General features: G+C 34.4%; 1 protein-coding gene across 1 annotated transcript; it reads left to right on the plus strand.

Moving 5' to 3' along the window:
* The first annotated feature begins 6,029 nt into the window (after positions 1-6,029).
* m6pr (mannose-6-phosphate receptor (cation dependent)) lies at positions 6,030-14,289 on the plus strand. The gene is made up of 7 exons (XM_015370706.1): positions 6,030-6,339; positions 10,160-10,332; positions 10,452-10,618; positions 10,776-10,885; positions 11,233-11,363; positions 11,451-11,577; positions 12,461-14,289. Exons 1-7 carry the CDS (start codon positions 6,334-6,336, stop codon positions 12,581-12,583), a joined length of 837 nt encoding a protein of 278 aa, XP_015226192.1. The 5' UTR covers positions 6,030-6,333; the 3' UTR covers positions 12,584-14,289.
* Positions 14,290-16,808: the final 2,519 nt, after the last annotated feature.

Here is a 16,808-nt window from a genome sequence, read left to right on the forward strand (position 1 = left end):
ACGGGCCCCAAGTTTGACACCAAGACCTAAAGTCTCTACCAAGTTTCTGTATGCACCTCATTGATCTTGTCATCAACTTGGACCAGGATCCCTGTTGCTGATAAGATAAACAATCCCACTGCATGATGCTTTACCAACATGTTTCATAGTCTGGTTGGCTAAAGAGGGGGATACATTTTTGTCCATATGTGACGTTTTGCGCGTAGTACAGTAAATGCAACTGCAGTCTAAAATGACTCAAAGACCATCTATGATTTCTTTGATTCATTCCCTATACTGTTTTTGGAAATCTGAAAACTGCACTTTTTCAGACCCTTTTACATATTTAAAATTGACAAGATTTATTTGACTAAACATTAAGTTCCCCAATCAACAATTTTCTTCATAGAATTCTGCAGCGTCTTCAGAGCTACTATGTAATAAACCCTCGGCATATCAGCTCAAGGACACCTAGAATTTTTTCGGTAGTTTTGCAGTTGCATCGCACTCTTGTTTTTTTATAAATTGGTTGCACTCTAAGAGACATTTAAAACTTGCGATATTGTTTTGTAACCTAACTATGCTTTACTCACTTAACTATACATCTCAATAGCTTTATCTCAACTGTCAGCTGTGTTTTTCAGGTTTTATTTCTAAATATTTTTCCAGTAATCTATAAATCTTCACAATCTTCCTTTTCTTTGTGTTGATCTATTACATAAGATATCAATAAAATGTTAACCAATGAGAGCAATTTCAAATGGAAAAAAAGGTTCAAGAAGTATGAATAGTGACATGAGGCACAATATTCACGTAAAAACTTTAAATGAAACTAAAGTTTGCTTGCATTTATAAAGAAGACATAATCAGTTACACTCTTTGAATTTCTCAAACACAGTTCCACACCTCTAGGCGGTTACAAGGTCCAACAGCTGATTCAGTTATATTATTTTTGGTTCACCTGTTCATAACCTTTGCTCAGTTTTATTGTATATCCTGTTACGTTGCTCGTACCATGCTTAAAATCAGTTTATGATTTACCATGATTCCCTTCAAATCAATAAGTGCAACGCCTTGCCTAATAGTGAGAGGTTTCAAATTGTAATGAATTAGTTTTGCTAGCTATTACTATATTCAATAATAACTCTAATAAATCCATCCATCCATCCATCCATCCATTATCTTACACGCTTGTCCCAATTGGGGTCGCGAGGGGTGCTGGTGCCTATCTCCAGCAGTCAATGGGCGAGAGGCGGGGTACACCCTGGACAGGTTGCCAGTCCATCGCAGGGCAACACAGAGACACACAGGACAAACAACCATTCACACACACTCACACCTAAGGACAATTTAGAGAAGCCAACTCTAATAAATAAATCAAATAAAAAAATCCTTGATAACTTTAAGAGATTCAAATGGTAGTAAATGTTAAATATTTGAACCTTTGTTAAAATCTAAATTTATTACATTGAAAAATCTTTTTTTAACTATTGTGGTATTGGTTTTTATCTAATTTTCATTTAAATATTTTACTTAGTTATTCTGTTCATTCAAAACTTGTTCAAGCTGTCATTACAGCTGACAAATAAACCCCATCATCTGGTTAACTCATTCTGCATCAGCAGAGCATCACCTGGTTTCTTTCTGTGTTAACCTGCCCTATGGCTTTTATTGATGACATTCATAGATAAAATTATTACTTAATCTAAAGTTACTCAGGAATATATCTAGTAAATAAACACTGATAGACTCATTCATATTTAACACACCATTACAGTTTTTCTAATGTTGCATAATTTTTTTCCAATTAACAAGAAACAGACTCCAGTTAAACAATTCCAATTCTTTTGAAATTACTACATGTGTATTTTGACCCTTGATAATTAAAAGTATTTGGTTTATGATTTAAGGAAATTGTATATTTCTGTGTACCATACGTCTAAGTGTAGCACCTTCTACCAATTCCCTCTTACATGTAAAATAAAGCTTTTTGTGATTCTGAAAATCAGTGTTTGCTGTCTTGCTTGAATTGTTACTTTTAGGTATATAGGCTACTACTAACATCTACTTGTCACTGAAATATATTTTCCATTACTATGAAATTATTTTGATCCGTTTTATTTTGAAACCATAGGTAAAATATATCTTCTGCATAAAAGTGACATGTTATTTTTGTAGTATTAATCATCACATTTAAACATAAGGTATTTTTAAGATGACAAACCCTTTATAGGTTACATTTAATGGTTAATGTTCAGTTCTATATTGACTAAATACAATAAGATTGTTTTACAAGTAAAAAGAACAAAGTGCTATTTAATGCAAAAATTCTGCTGTTTGCCTTTGAGTGGTTTGTTAAGGGTCTGCCCTTCTCCTCCTTAATCTTGTCTTTTTATTGATCTTGCAGTTTGCAAACTGGGTCGTTGACTCAATACAAAAGGGAATTCCACTGTTCTTGTGTGATTAAACTCCAAAGAGGTTAAAAGTGGGTATTTTGTTCAGATTAATGTTGATAAGTGAGAACCAGTAAATACAGCTGACTAAAAAGCAGCCGTTGTTTTTAACCTTGTTGGAACATTGAAAAAGTGCTGATGCAATTGGAAAGAGTAAACTGGCCATACTGGTATCAGCGCTGAAAGCTTAAAGTAGATTCCCAAGCAGTTATCCACAGGCACACAGTGCTTTGAAGATGCAATCTAAAGCAGACCTGTCTCCTCTGATCCTTGGTATAAATTATGCTTTTTGTTCAGTAATCTTCTTTAACAACCACCTGAAGCTTTCTAAGAACAGTAGGATTTACTCTAAAGAACAAGTAGATTGTTTCCTACTAAGTAGGTGATTTCTTAAGAAACTTGTTTGCACTGGAGGAGGCTTAACAAAAAATGTAGACCACACTTTTCACTTTTAGATTTGTAAGAAAAATCATTCTTCACAAAAGCCGAATACAGTATCTCAACACAATAAAATTTTGGATTTGAACATGACAAAATGTGCAATGCTATACAGTACATGCATATAATTCCACCACCAGTTAATTGAGTACAATTGTTGATCTTTGAAACATGCTATTTTTATTAATGTTTCGATTTAATGAAAGGTTTCTTTGATTGTCTGGGTAGATTACAAAGTAATTTTTTGAAGAGAGTAATTCTACTCTGCTAGTTCATAATGTGGAAAGCTTTGAAAATGAGTGCATATTTGTCTGTTGCTAGTTAGATTAGTTCATGTACCTTGCAGACAAAGCTAGCCTGAAAATAAACCTTTCTAAAAGTGTATTAAAAAAACAAAAAGTTAGTTTGTCAGGGTCATAGCAGATGCTGCAACTTGATAATTTATTGTAATTAAAGATGTAAAAGGCCTCAAAAATTAATTTTCTGTCAACAGCTGAATCACAAAAAGCTGTTGATTTAATTTAGCAAACTAAACTGACCACAGATGGATAAAGTTTATCTACATGGAGTGTGACTAAAGTGATTCCACAAACAGATTTCTCTGACTAGGTGACTATGCTGGGTAACACAGGACAAAAGTATGGAGGCCCAATTCTGACAGAATTGTAAAAAAGAATACATAAATAAATACTAAATAAATAAATAACCACATATTTAATTTTCAAAATTGTTAAAATGGCCCTACATACAACAGACCCAGTCCAGTTTACTAAGAAATTAAAGAAATGAACCTGGACCAAAGTAAGGTGTCTAATTAAGTGACAGACTGCTGCACCCTAAATGCACCAGGGAGCGTTATCACGCATCCTTCCTCTCAGCAGCTGTAAGACTTTATAAGTCTAAATATCCATTACTGTAAAAATGTCCATAGCTGGATATTGGTTATTTATTCTACAGGTGCACAGTATTCATATTGTTAAAACAGTTTACAGTACATTATTTTATTGTACTGTAACTCTTCACTATTATTTCATTCTTATACACTTTCTAAGGTCCATATTTGTTTGACAATTTTTCCATAATCTTTTTGCTGCTGTAAACACCAGAATTTCCCAATTGTGGGAGAATAAAGGGATTTTCTATTATATTATATGCTATAATGTGTTTAGTAAAGTAAATTGTCTTACAGGTTTTCCTAAAATAATTTTCTCATTAACGTGTTTAGGGAATATGATGATAAACCCTGCAGACATCCCAAGTTCCAAGTTTTTCTAATAAATAGTTGTTCAAATGTTCCCGGATTTTAGACTATGCGAGGTGGAGTTTTTTTTTTAATGCGAGTGAGAGCGGACTGTACGATAATTCGTGCACTATGTGCGGATTAGAACTACTTCGATTGCGCAGACAACAAGAGAGAGCAGGGTGGGAGGAGGAGGTTGCTAGTGAAACCTGTGCAGCGTATCTGTCCAAAGAGCTGATTGGATCAGTGTGATAAGTTTCTCTGGGTTACTCTCTGGCAGTCACATAGTTACCAGAGGTTTACCTCTAGGTACTAGAGGTTTAATCCTCGAATAAAAAAACAAAAATATAGGATTTACTAAATTATATCCACCTCNGTGGGAGAATAAAGGGATTTTCTATTATATTATATGCTATAATGTGTTTAGTAAAGTAAATTGTCTTACAGGTTTTCCTAAAATAATTTTCTCATTAACGTGTTTAGGGAATATGATGATAAACCCTGCAGACATCCCAAGTTCCAAGTTTTTCTGATAAATAGTTGTTCAAATGTTCCCGGATTTTAGACTATGCGAGGTGGAGTTTTTTTTTTTAATGCGAGTGAGAGCGGACTGTACGATAATTCGTGCACTATGTGTGGATTAGAACTACTTCGATTGCGCAGACAACAAGAGAGAGCAGGGTGGGAGGAGGAGGTTGCTGGTGAAACCTGTGCAGCGTATCTGTCCAAAGAGCTGATTGGATCAGTGTGATAAGTTTCTCTGGGTTACTCTCTGGCAGTCACATAGTTACCAGAGGTTTACCTCTAGGTACTAGAGGTTTAATCCTCGAATAAAAAAACAAAAATATAGGACTGATTTTACAGCAGAATTTACTAAATTATATCCACCTCTAGTGAAGGGGAGGAACAGTGGCGGATCTAGACCAAATGTACCAGGGGCCCAGAGTGTTTTCATGGGGGCACAGAAAAGCATAAAATAAAAAACAGGGCAAGGGATTCAAATATATTAAGAGAGCTGCATGAAGTTAAATTTCTTTTCAATTAGGTTCAATAAAAATTATATTTCTTATGGGGTCAATATAAAATTAGAATTTAGGAATTTTACATATTTTTGACTTAATTTAAGTTAAAACTACCGTTTTCTATAAAAATTTTAATTAGAACTCAAGAAAAACAGTTAAATTCATCTTATTTGTTGTGAAGAAAAAAACATTTAACAGATGAAAACTGGGATCCTATCTCAATACCACTGTAGCTATCACCTTATTGTTTCTGAAAAATTAGTAAAACAGAATTTGTTAAGAAAAAAAGAATAAAATAGATCCAATGGATATATCAGCAACCATGTCTGTTCCAATGCATATAATCATTAGAATTTCTTTTAAGTATTATGTCTTCAATACAGGGGCCATAACAGGGGCCCCCATTGGCCCCTGTCTAGAACCGGCCATGGTAAGGAATGACGACACCATGGCGAGGTGCACTGTACGCTGAAGCCCCATGAAAAACAGAAATCACAACCGATGTTCAAGGCTACAAGATTGAAAGTATTGAAAATTACAAATAAAAGACTAATTCTGTTCTGTTTTGTGTTTAAGAACTTAGTAAGTTCTTAAACACAAAACAGAAAGTTCAACTTACTGTTAGTTAATAAACAGTTGTTGAAGAGTTACTGTAGAGATTTGGTGAAGTCTATCTAAATAACAACTGATTAAAGCTCATCAATGCCAAGAGTCAGACAACTATTTGACGAAAAGCGTGTAATGGGAAAATATTCGCTGCTTGGTTTTACTAAGAGGATATTAATCAGAACTTTTTTTCCCTTTTCCCCACCCGTAGCGCTCCCCTGTCAGCTGACGCGGCAGGCAGAGGACAGTCATTGGTCGAGTTCCTCCCAGTCACGTGCGCGTGTTTTGTGTGTAGTTTCACTTCCGCATTACGCCGCTGTCTGTAGCCTGTTAGCATCTCTAAGAATATCACACTTTCAACAAACCCTCATAAGATAACCTGGTAACTCTCCTTGATAAAATCAACGGCGTTAGCTTTGCTTCCTAAAGTCCACTGTGATTTCATATTGTTTGCATGAAACAAGCGCACTTTGGTGCTAATTCACTGAACCAGGAAGCGAGGTTAGCGTAAGGAAGCTCGTTGCAACTTATTCTGCCTTTATTTTAAACAGTGGGCTCGAATTAAACAGGAAACCGATTTAAAGAAAAAGAAGCCATGAAGGTAAGTGGATGACACCGATACAAGTTTAAGTTTTATAAACTGTAACTTTTCGAAAATGTGGGTTTATCACGTGAAGAAAAATAGACATGCTTCATTTTAAAAGCACGAGCCTGTCTGATGACCTGACAACCATTGTTTGCAGTCATGTGTAGCTGTCATGGTTGCCTAAGCTTTATGGAAATTGTAATCAGTGTGGTTTCAATTAAGATTATGATTTAAATCTAAAATGATTAGAAAATCTGTCCGATTGTTATCTGTTTTATTTTGGAGGAGAATTTAAATGCATATCATTTAAAGATTAATTTTGATCAGAAATGTTGTTATATTCCACATATTCCATATTCCAAATATTCCACATCAATTCCATACATAGTCAGACATGTAAGCATATGCTTTTAATTATTCTGGCTAGTTGCAATAATTAAAAAATACTTTTCTTGAAATGTTAAGTATTAATTTGTAGAAGACCAGCAAATAAAATAAAAGGAAATGACCAATTAAAGTCCCATTGTAGTGGAAAGTTGTCCTCTGGTTTAAACTAACCCTTAGGGAGCAGATTGATGCCCCAGCAAACAAGAAATCTTAGAATCAGAAAATGCTTAATTGGCAAGTAATGTTTTTTTTTTGTGACAATGTGCTACTCATAGACAAGCTAACATACATCTGATGCGTCATCTGAATTCATCAAAATGGCAAGGACTTAGCGTTGTCCAATTAATGCTGGCAGTAAGGAAGGAGGCAGGAAAAGGAGCCTGTGTGCTTTCTATCATATTTCCTTAAGCGTAGGGAGTTAGCAGGGTTCCTTATTGGCATTAAGGTGCTAAAAGGAATCAAACAATCTTTTGAGTGACATGATGTATAAGCACAGCCTTCTTTGTTAACATCAACAAACTTCTCTTCAGTTTATTTTTATATCGGCAATTCATAACACATGTCATCTCAAGGCACTTTACAGAGACAATTCAACCAGATCAAACAGTCAGATTGGTTCAAATGTTTCTATCTATGGAAAACCAGCTGATTGCATTGACTCATTGACTCTTGAACAGTCCCTTACACCAAGCATTGCCTGTAGAGACATTAAAGTGGAAAACTCGCTTTGTAATAGGAAGAAACCTCCGGCAAAACCAGGCTCAGTGTGAGTGGCCATCTGCTTAGGCTGACTGGGGTTCATGGAGACAGAAGCAGACATACAGAACGAAACAGAGATACAAACGGTAATAGTTAACTAGCTCCAAAGGTGGCTCTGTCAGGGGATAGACACAGCTAGGCAGGGTAGCTCCAACCGAATTCTGTTAGTCACAGTTAAAGAAACGGGACTACACTGGAAACAGGGCAAGCTATAAATATCTATAAACAGAGATGCAGGAGCACAGCTGATATTTCAATCCAGGACGAAAAGAAATAGACCAGATGAAGCTACTATGATGAGAAAAAGGAGAGCATTAAGTTAAAGGTTGAACTAAAAACTTCTGCAGAATGGAAGAAAAGAGATATAATGAAGTGGGATGACGAAAAGGGGTCCCTATGTCCTCCAGCAGTCTAAGCCTATAGCAACATAACTATAGAGATAGCTCAGGATAACCTGAATGCATTATTGCATCATGAGTAAAGTGTCTTATACCAGCATATGTGCACGACTTCATACATATCCGTCTGCGTAATGATGAACTTCAGGAACTAGGGGCTAGTATTCGATGATTCGTATGCCCGGGGTTCAAGTGTGACGTCTGAGGTTGGCTTTTCTGTGGTGCAGATGCCCTGCTCACTAACCGCAAGGGCAAAGTCCTGTGAATAAAAAAAAAAAGTTGTAATTATAGTAATACAAAAAAATTGTGTTATATCTACAACAATCATAGTGAAAACTGTTAAATTGATTGATGTCTGTTGACCATGAGTCCCAGGGTGCCTTGTCACCTGCTTGTGTTGTCTCAGCTTTATCTTGAAGCCGTCATTTTTTAGAATTAATGTCCACACCACAAAAAGACCAGAGGAAAATCTCAAATGTGCTTTTTAAAAACCTTTGTCTCTGAATGTTTAATATAAACTTAGCTGCATTGTACATGAGATCATTATGTATAACTGTGTTCATGTTGTTGCTTTTTAAAATTCCTATTTATTGTGGCCCTTTGTACAGCACCTGGCTCTGTTTTTCTATTCCTTTAGAAGTGTTACAGTATATAAATAAGCTGGCAGTTATGGATGTACTTGGATTAATGGCCACGTCGCAGTTGGATCGGACTGGCAAACTCACAAATTAGATCCTATAGAGGGAGTTGACATGGTGCAAATAAACTTGCCTTATTACCATTAACCAACCCACTGCTGTCAAATTAGTTTCTTATATATTTTATTTCAATCAAACTTGTGTTAAGCTAGTGCTAGTAGACCCTTTACTTAAATGGTAACTAGATCAAAAAATAGACATGGTGCATTAGCATCTCACAGACAACCTTTGGTAAAAAAAAAAAAAAAAGCCACAGTATCAGCGTCTTTACATGAAGACTAAAATAAGAAAGGAACATGTGATAGTTGATTTTATTGACTCAAGCCTGTTGATCAACTTTTAATACTGACACAGACTTTTCTCTCATGTGGTGCTTGAAATTGCAGATTCAAATTGATTTACAGAACACTTCTAGCGGGGGCATGAAAACGAAAAAGCAGCTTCCTCTAAATGTTCTCCTTTATTCTGGCACCATAAGTTGTCTTGAAGATGAAAATGAAAACGTTTGGATGATCAAATAGCATAGTTTATGAGTGAAAAAAACATAAACCTTAAAATGAAAAAGCAGTTTTGGTAATACAATTTTAAAGATGAGCAAATTATGAATTAATTTTGGTGACTTTCTGCTAGTTCATCTTTTGAAAATGAAAGGTTAGACTTTTTTTTTTCATCATTTATCATGAGCGCCCTTCGAGAACGAAATGAAAATGCAGTGTAGATTGTTTTATGTTCTGGTCAAAAAAATGCAGCTTTGACTTTGAAATAAAAAAAAATATTTCCTTTAATGTTTAATGTGCAAAATTTTCTATTCAAAATATAAACTTTTTTGAATATGTATTTTAAAATTCAATGTTAAACATTCCTTTCCTAATTTTACTTAAGTTACAGAATAAATTGCCTTGGAAAATAAAATAAAAAAAAATGTAGTCTGGATAATCTATTAGTACTTTCTATTCTGAGCATTTCTATTATTACGTTTACATTTTCTAATTTGACATTTTAAAATGAATTTTAGTCACTTTTTGCTGGGACATCTTTTAAATGTAAAAAGTAATTTAATTTATCATTTAATTTAGTTTATTGCTAAAACAATGAATCACATTAATTGGGATTAATCCATAATTGAAATAATCGTCAACTAATTTAGTAATTGATTAATCATTAACTAGAGTATAGAGACTCTAAAGCATGTGTTTACCCGACCGAGCCGTCCATTTAGAGCAGTAAATATGCCAATGTTGTTAAAAAGAAAAGTAATATTTTGTTTATAGGACAAAAAAAATTTTTCATCTATCAATATGCTCTATCCAGAACAGTTTCACCTCGTTTTAATTCTGTAATAAAAACGTCTTTGAGGATTTTTTTCTATTCAATTATTATTGAGTAATTGAAAAAAATATTTACAGATTAATCAATTAGCAAAATTAGCATTAGCTGCAGCCCTAAATTAATTTAAACATTGAGTTCACTTGGAGAATAAATTAAATGCAGTTTAGATTATTTATTTTTCATTTTATTTAAAGGGAAAATTAAAAAGCTTTCATTAATGTTAATTTGAAGATTTGCTTCAATAACTTTCTTTTTCTGTTCCAGCTGCTTAGATTTCCCAGACGAAGCTTCGTCGTGTTGTGGGTCCTTTCCATTCAGCTGGTGCTGTGTAGGATGGGTGTGTTCGCTGGGGATGGCACTAAGGCCTGCAAACTGCCCTTTCAGTCTGAGTCTGAAAGCAAAGCCCTTAATAACCTGGAACCACTGGCCAACCAGAAGTAAGGCTTTGGTACCACATGCACAGTCTCTTTGAAGTAATAAAATGTTAAAATTCAAATCATTTCCAATCAAATCTAATCACATCATAGTTAACTTGATGGTGCTCCTATCTTGGCAGCTTTACAGTGGACGTCACAGTCAACACTAGCAGCTACCGATACGTGTTCCAGGTGTGTGGAAACGCAGGAGGTGTTCCTGGAGCCGGAGTCATTCAAATTAACCTGAAAGCACAGGAGAAGCCAACAGTTATTGGCCGTTATGACTCAACCAAAGCTATTGGAGGCAGTAAGACTCTGCAACACATGAAAATTCTTCTTTAATTAATCAGAATTTTTGTTTGGCTGTTCTTAATAAAATGCATCAAACTACAGGCTTCAAAAGAATCAAAGACATTCATTCATTCTTCTCTTTTTTTTTTTTTTCTTTTTGTCTGATCTTTCAGGTGACTGGGTAATGCTGATCTACAGTAATGGGGATCCATATGACAACCACTGCAACAAGGAACCTAGAAAGGCCATTATCATGATCTCCTGTGACAAAAACACAGAAGCGGTAAAATAAATGCTGATAGGGGGGGGTGCATGGTGCTATGTTGTTTCAGGTTTCTCACACAGCTCTCTTACTTTTTTAGGCTTATGAAAACACTGATAGTTGTTTGATACAATGACTCAGAATTGTAAGCGGGGTGAAATGTTGAGAAACGTGCGCTAACATGCTCTATATGCACGTAATTTTGCTTTCAGTAATTGATTAGCACTTTTGTTTCCAGTGAAGGTGACATTTTTTTCACAGTCATTGCTATGTAACTTTTCCTGCCTGGAAATGTTTCTTTTTTTTTTTTTTTTTTTTTTTTGGAGAAAGTCAGAAAACCTCATTGTATCTTGTTGTTTTATTCCTAGGGTAAGTTAACGGTGGTTCTGGAGGACAATAAAAAGCAGAATGATTGCTTTTACCTCTTCGAGATGGACTCCAGTGCGGTGTGTCCTGTAGTTCAATCCCGGCTCAGTGCTGGCTCCATAATACTTATCATGTATGTAAAGCTATTTCCACTATGACAAGCAAAGCACTTGTCACACTGCAATAAGAAATGATGATTATAAGGTTTTTCTTCTTTCAGTGGGTTCTGCCTTGTGGCAATTTACCTTATTGGAGGTTTTCTGTACCAGCGGCTGATTGTTGGAGCCAAAGGAATGGAGCAGTTCCCTAATTATGCTTTCTGGGTGGAAGTTGGGAACCTTACAGCGGTAAGATGTGTTACAAATCCCAAAAGAGCTTTAATCACCCATATATTTCCACATTTAGTACCTTTGTAACCGCAAAGTTCAATTAATTTTAATGGGGTGTTATAAAACAGACCAACTAAAGGAAAGAAAAATTATTTTAGTAGGCATTTAGATTCATTGCCTAAACAATACATAAGGATTAATGAACTACCCAAAAAAAGGTTTGAATATTAGCATTTTTCTTTTCTTTTTTTCAATTGAGGAATTGCTCATTTTGAATGATTAAATGCAGTTACTGTGGGATTTGTAACAACATAAATCCCACTTCTTTATGTAACTGAAGGAGGCTATTTTAAACTATATTTTTCGGGAGTAGTATTTGTTACTGTTTACTATGACATATTATCACAGCCATACAGTTGCCTAAGAAAGACTGTGAAGAAATAATGTTGAATGTTTTTTTTATCCTCACTTTTATCATTATTCGGGTTGTATGACAACATTTTAAGGTCCATAATGCCCGACCCTAGTTTTAACTGCTGTTTTAAACATCAAAATCTGTTGTGTAATTTCCATTAATACTCCAAGAACAAAACCCTAAATGAACAGTCAGAGCTAAAATGAAAGAAATCAGTGCGTTAGAAAGGCCCAGTCAATATCAAGGCTGAAATATCCAGTTTGACTGAGCTTGAGCTCAATTTTGTAAACTGAATGGACAGAAAGTTCAATTATTATTTTTTTAATAAAAAATCAAGGCGTTTAATTCAACATGTGGTTCCTCAAAAGGTTAGGCTGGTGTGTCATCCATTACATTAAAAAAAAAAGTTAAAGGGGTGTGATGCAGTGAAGGATGTTCTCTTATTTTCCTTTAACATTCAAGGTGAACTTGACTCACTGTTTACAGGACGGCTGCGACTTTGTGTGCCGCTCCAGAAACCGAGAGGAAGCTCCAGCTTACAGAGGAGTGACCAGTGAAGCTTTAGAGGAAGAACCAGAAGAGAGAGACGACCACTTACTACCTATGTGACCTTTGAATATTAAAAACCTGACATTCATTTTTCGCTGTGTGACACATGTTGCGCTTTGAAAGCTTAGATAAAGTTACTGGTGCACACAAGTGTGTTTTCTTTGCCTGGATTACGTCAGTCCCCTGCTAAAACCTTGCTTGTATTCTAGACTTGTGCCTCAAAGAAGGATGTGGTACCTGAGAGGCTGAAGGCTGATATTCCTCTCATAGTCAAAACATTTCAGCTTTAGTTCTACTTTACCTTAAAACAAAGGGATTCAAACTTATTTGGAAAGGAAAAGTTTTTTTTTTTTTTTATGGTATAAAAAGAATGTAAAATAGCGATGACTCATGTTTCTGCTGAACTGATGGCAGTGGTTGAATGATTGTGCAAGTAGCACCAAGATGTTTAGGCAACCCTTGCTGCAGGTTAATCTTTGTAAACAGCTTGTTTGACCGAAAACGTTAATTTTCAGCTCTAATACAGTGGCAGTGAATACAGCCTTGTGGCACGTGTACAGAGCAGAGGAAACAAAAAAAACCAAAGTTTATGAAAATCTATTAGTTTGTTTTATTTTATTTTCCCCCAAAGTAAAAGACAGAAAAAAAGTTTGTACAATAATTATGTTTTTTTTTTAATGGTTATTGGATCTTTCAGGTGAAAGTTTTTTGGGTTTTTTTTTAACCCATAAGGTCAAAAAGATGTAAAGATCATTGAAATTAGTAGTGCAATTGTTGTTCAACTTGAACGTTTTCACAATGGTTTTTACTTTACAAATCACAATCATTGGCACCCAGTTATAGAGATCTGTAAAAACAAAACTAATGAATCTACACTGGAGCATCTTATCTGAGCACATGTTCGGGTAGGATTAGTTGTTTTTTACTAAATCAACAGTGGCACAATTGGTGGTAACGTTAAAAGTCTAACTGAAGCATTTAAATTCATTTACAATTTTGATAATTGACCAGATAGACTATTAAATTTTATTTAGTGATCTATTACTTTCCATATCCTCTTGTAATAGAGGCTGATCGAGGACTTGATATTCTTTACCCTACAGGTGCATTCAGTCACAGGTGAAATGTAATGAAAGAACAGTTTCTCAGGATTGTAATAGAGATGCAAAATTAGGGCATCTGCATCTCCAGAACGACTATTAGAAGCTGGCTACATTACAGCCAGTAGGGATATTAATATATGAAAGAAAAAATAATTTTCTGTCCTGCTAGCACACATGTAAACATGAAATAAGATTAAACCTTCCAGGGAGTTTTCAAAAAGAAAAAGCAGCTCCTGCCAGCAGAGGAACTGTGATGCTATGGGACTGTTTTGCACTCCAACTGCACCTTGATGTCACAGACTTTGAAATACAACTTTAATGTAAAAAAAAAAATCTTGTGGTTATTGTCTCTTAACAGCTGGATGCTGCATAATGTTTCTGCTAGCAGCAAAGTAAAGAGACACCTACTTGGCACAACTCCACATTTATGTATGAAAACCATAGAAACTTGTCAGGCCACACCTGATGAATACTTATACATGTAATTAGAGGTGTCAAGTAGCAAAGTACAAATACGTTATGTTACTTAAGTAGAAATTTTGGCTTGCTATACTGTACTGGTAATTATTTTTTAGACAACTTTTTACTTCTTACATTTTTTTTTTTGCAATTATCTCCACTTTCTGCTCCTTGCATCCATCCTTTTTTTTCTAAATAGACTGTTTCCTTTAAGCTCATTTTCCTTACAGCCTGTTTGTATTTGAAAAAAATAAAAACCACTAAACTAATTTATTTCATCCAGACAATGAATTTCTTTGTGGTTGGACTCAGTACTGCACTAACTTGTTGTTCGCCACATACCAAAATAAGTAGCTTTTCAGGAAGATACAAAGTCACCTTTGACACTGTTACTATTGGTTATAAAGCTAAGAAAATAAAGTATAAGGAAGTTATTCAAAATTGTAGAAAATTTTTCCTTTAATAGAGAAGTGTAGTATAAGGTTTAGTGCTTTCTTTCTTTAATTTTTTTTTCCTGCATTACTTTTACTTTTATATTTAAGTACTTTTACTTGAGTAAAAAGCTTAAGTTTATACTCTAACTGCTTTTAAAGGGTTAAACAGGATTTATACTTCTATTTGAGTAATTAACATTAATACTTTTGATACCTCTAGTTGTAATCTTGTACTCAATGCAGTCTGCTTCTGATATTGACCTTTTTTTCTCCAACACAGAAATTGTTGATCTGCAGAAATTTGCCATCCTAATTCCAACCCCTAAATCCTTTAGAAGACATAGAGTGAGCTGGCATATTAAAGAAAGGGGACCGGTGTTCTGAGATTGCTCTGTACGCGCTAATTTCATTAAAGGTTGGCCGTAAATTTCTCTATTAGCACAATGTGCAGGTGTTAACAGAGGGGAGGATAATTATTGGCGATTTTGTTGAATAGTAATGTGAGATTTGAATAAAAATACTTGGAATACATTTTTTTTCAATTTGACTGCATTAAAAAAAGGCTTCAAAAAATTATTTCCATTTTTTTTTTCTTACTGATCCCTATCAGGGGTATCAATGAATGTAGCTGGCACTGTATATAATCTCCCCAAATGATTTCAAAAGTTTGGTAAACTGTGTATTATGTTTTGATACAAACCAACAATAACTGTCCATTATTCAGTGTTTAAAATTTCCTGGCTGCTTAATTTGGGGTAATTGTTACCCCAAACATAAGGAATAGTTTTACATTTTTAGTTGTACACCTTTTTTTTTTTAACTTGTGCTTGACCAAAACTTTTCAGATGCTGCTTTTGCTTCTACTGTAAAACATATGGAGTGGCAGTGAGAGCGCTTTCTGCACTCCTTACTATTATAATATGTTAGTTAAGTTAGTTTAGAGGAAAACATCCACAACATTTATATATTCTTTATCTAAATTTGAGAATAAATACTGCTGAAGACTATGATGTTTTTTTTTCCAATTTTGTCGGGAGTGTTTTTGAATTTCACTTCATACCTTACTCAGTAGATGATAACAGCTTAATGCTTCATTTTCTCTAGTTGTTTTTTTCAGCGTATTTTTTCCTGTATTCTGTGATGTAAATGGTTTCACTTGTACTTGAAGAAAATAAAAGAAATACATCCAGGTTTTATAATTGTCATAGTAAAGGGTAGTTTAACAGTCCCAAAATATTATTTTGCTTAAGATTTTAATTTTGTTTACTTGAAGTCTTCCCTTTTTTTCATCTTTAAGATCCAATACAACATTTTGAAACACATTGTCACAGTTACATAGACCAAAACTCCTATCCCAATATGCTTATGTTATTTTCTCCAATTAAGTCCTTATCTTGGAGATTTGTACTTTCAGGTTCTGTCTATCTAGCATAGATATGCTTTAGGTGTGGTCAATTCTCTTTTGTCTTCAAGTCTCCTTTCCTCATATTTCTTTTTAAGGACACACACTGCAAACTTTGCTGATGTTGATTATGCACAACAAGACCTAAGCTTGAAATTAGTATAAAAAAAGCTCTAAATATCTTAATCAGAAGTATAGTCCAATAGAAAACTTGAAAAAAAGTTGGTCATGAAAAGTTTTAAATATTACAAAAAATGCTACCCGTGAGGTAAAATATTAAAAGTCAGAAAACTGCAGATCTGCAACTAATCTACATAATTTCAAATTGTCTAATCATGAATATTGTTGCTCTATTTTAAAGACAGTACAAATTTACTGGATGGGTTCCGGGGTGTAAATACAACGTTCCTCTCCAGACGGCAGTGTTCTATGCAAGTATTGGTCCAAATGAAAGATTGGTTTTTGTATTTTTTTTTCTAAATATTATAAAACCTCTAATGCTTTGTTCCCACCTAACCTTTGTATTGAAATGGCATTTCAATTTACTGAATTAAAATGTGCTTTGTGTAAGTCCTGTTCTGAAAACCAACTTTTATTTTACTTTTACCTGCATCATTCAACATATAGGTAATATTAATATCAGGTAATACTATCTGCCTTGTAAATTAGATTCTGATTTCTATAGAACATGTCAGCAGAAAGAAGCTAGAAGGACTTATAGAAAATGTCATGAAGGTTGAGCAGAATGCAGTTAAGAAAGCAAAGGACCAGTGCTAGCGGTTAATAATGACTTGCTGTAAAAACTTAATAAAAGACCAAAAAAAAAAAAAAAAATGGAATTCTGTTTCTTGTCAGTTTTATTCTAGACCAGGGGTCTTAATAATAAT

The sequence above is a fragment of the Cyprinodon variegatus genome, unplaced genomic scaffold (genome assembly GCF_000732505.1).
Source record: "Cyprinodon variegatus isolate N-32 unplaced genomic scaffold, C_variegatus-1.0 Scaffold48, whole genome shotgun sequence".
NCBI classification, from domain to species: Eukaryota; Metazoa; Chordata; class Actinopteri; order Cyprinodontiformes; family Cyprinodontidae; genus Cyprinodon; species Cyprinodon variegatus.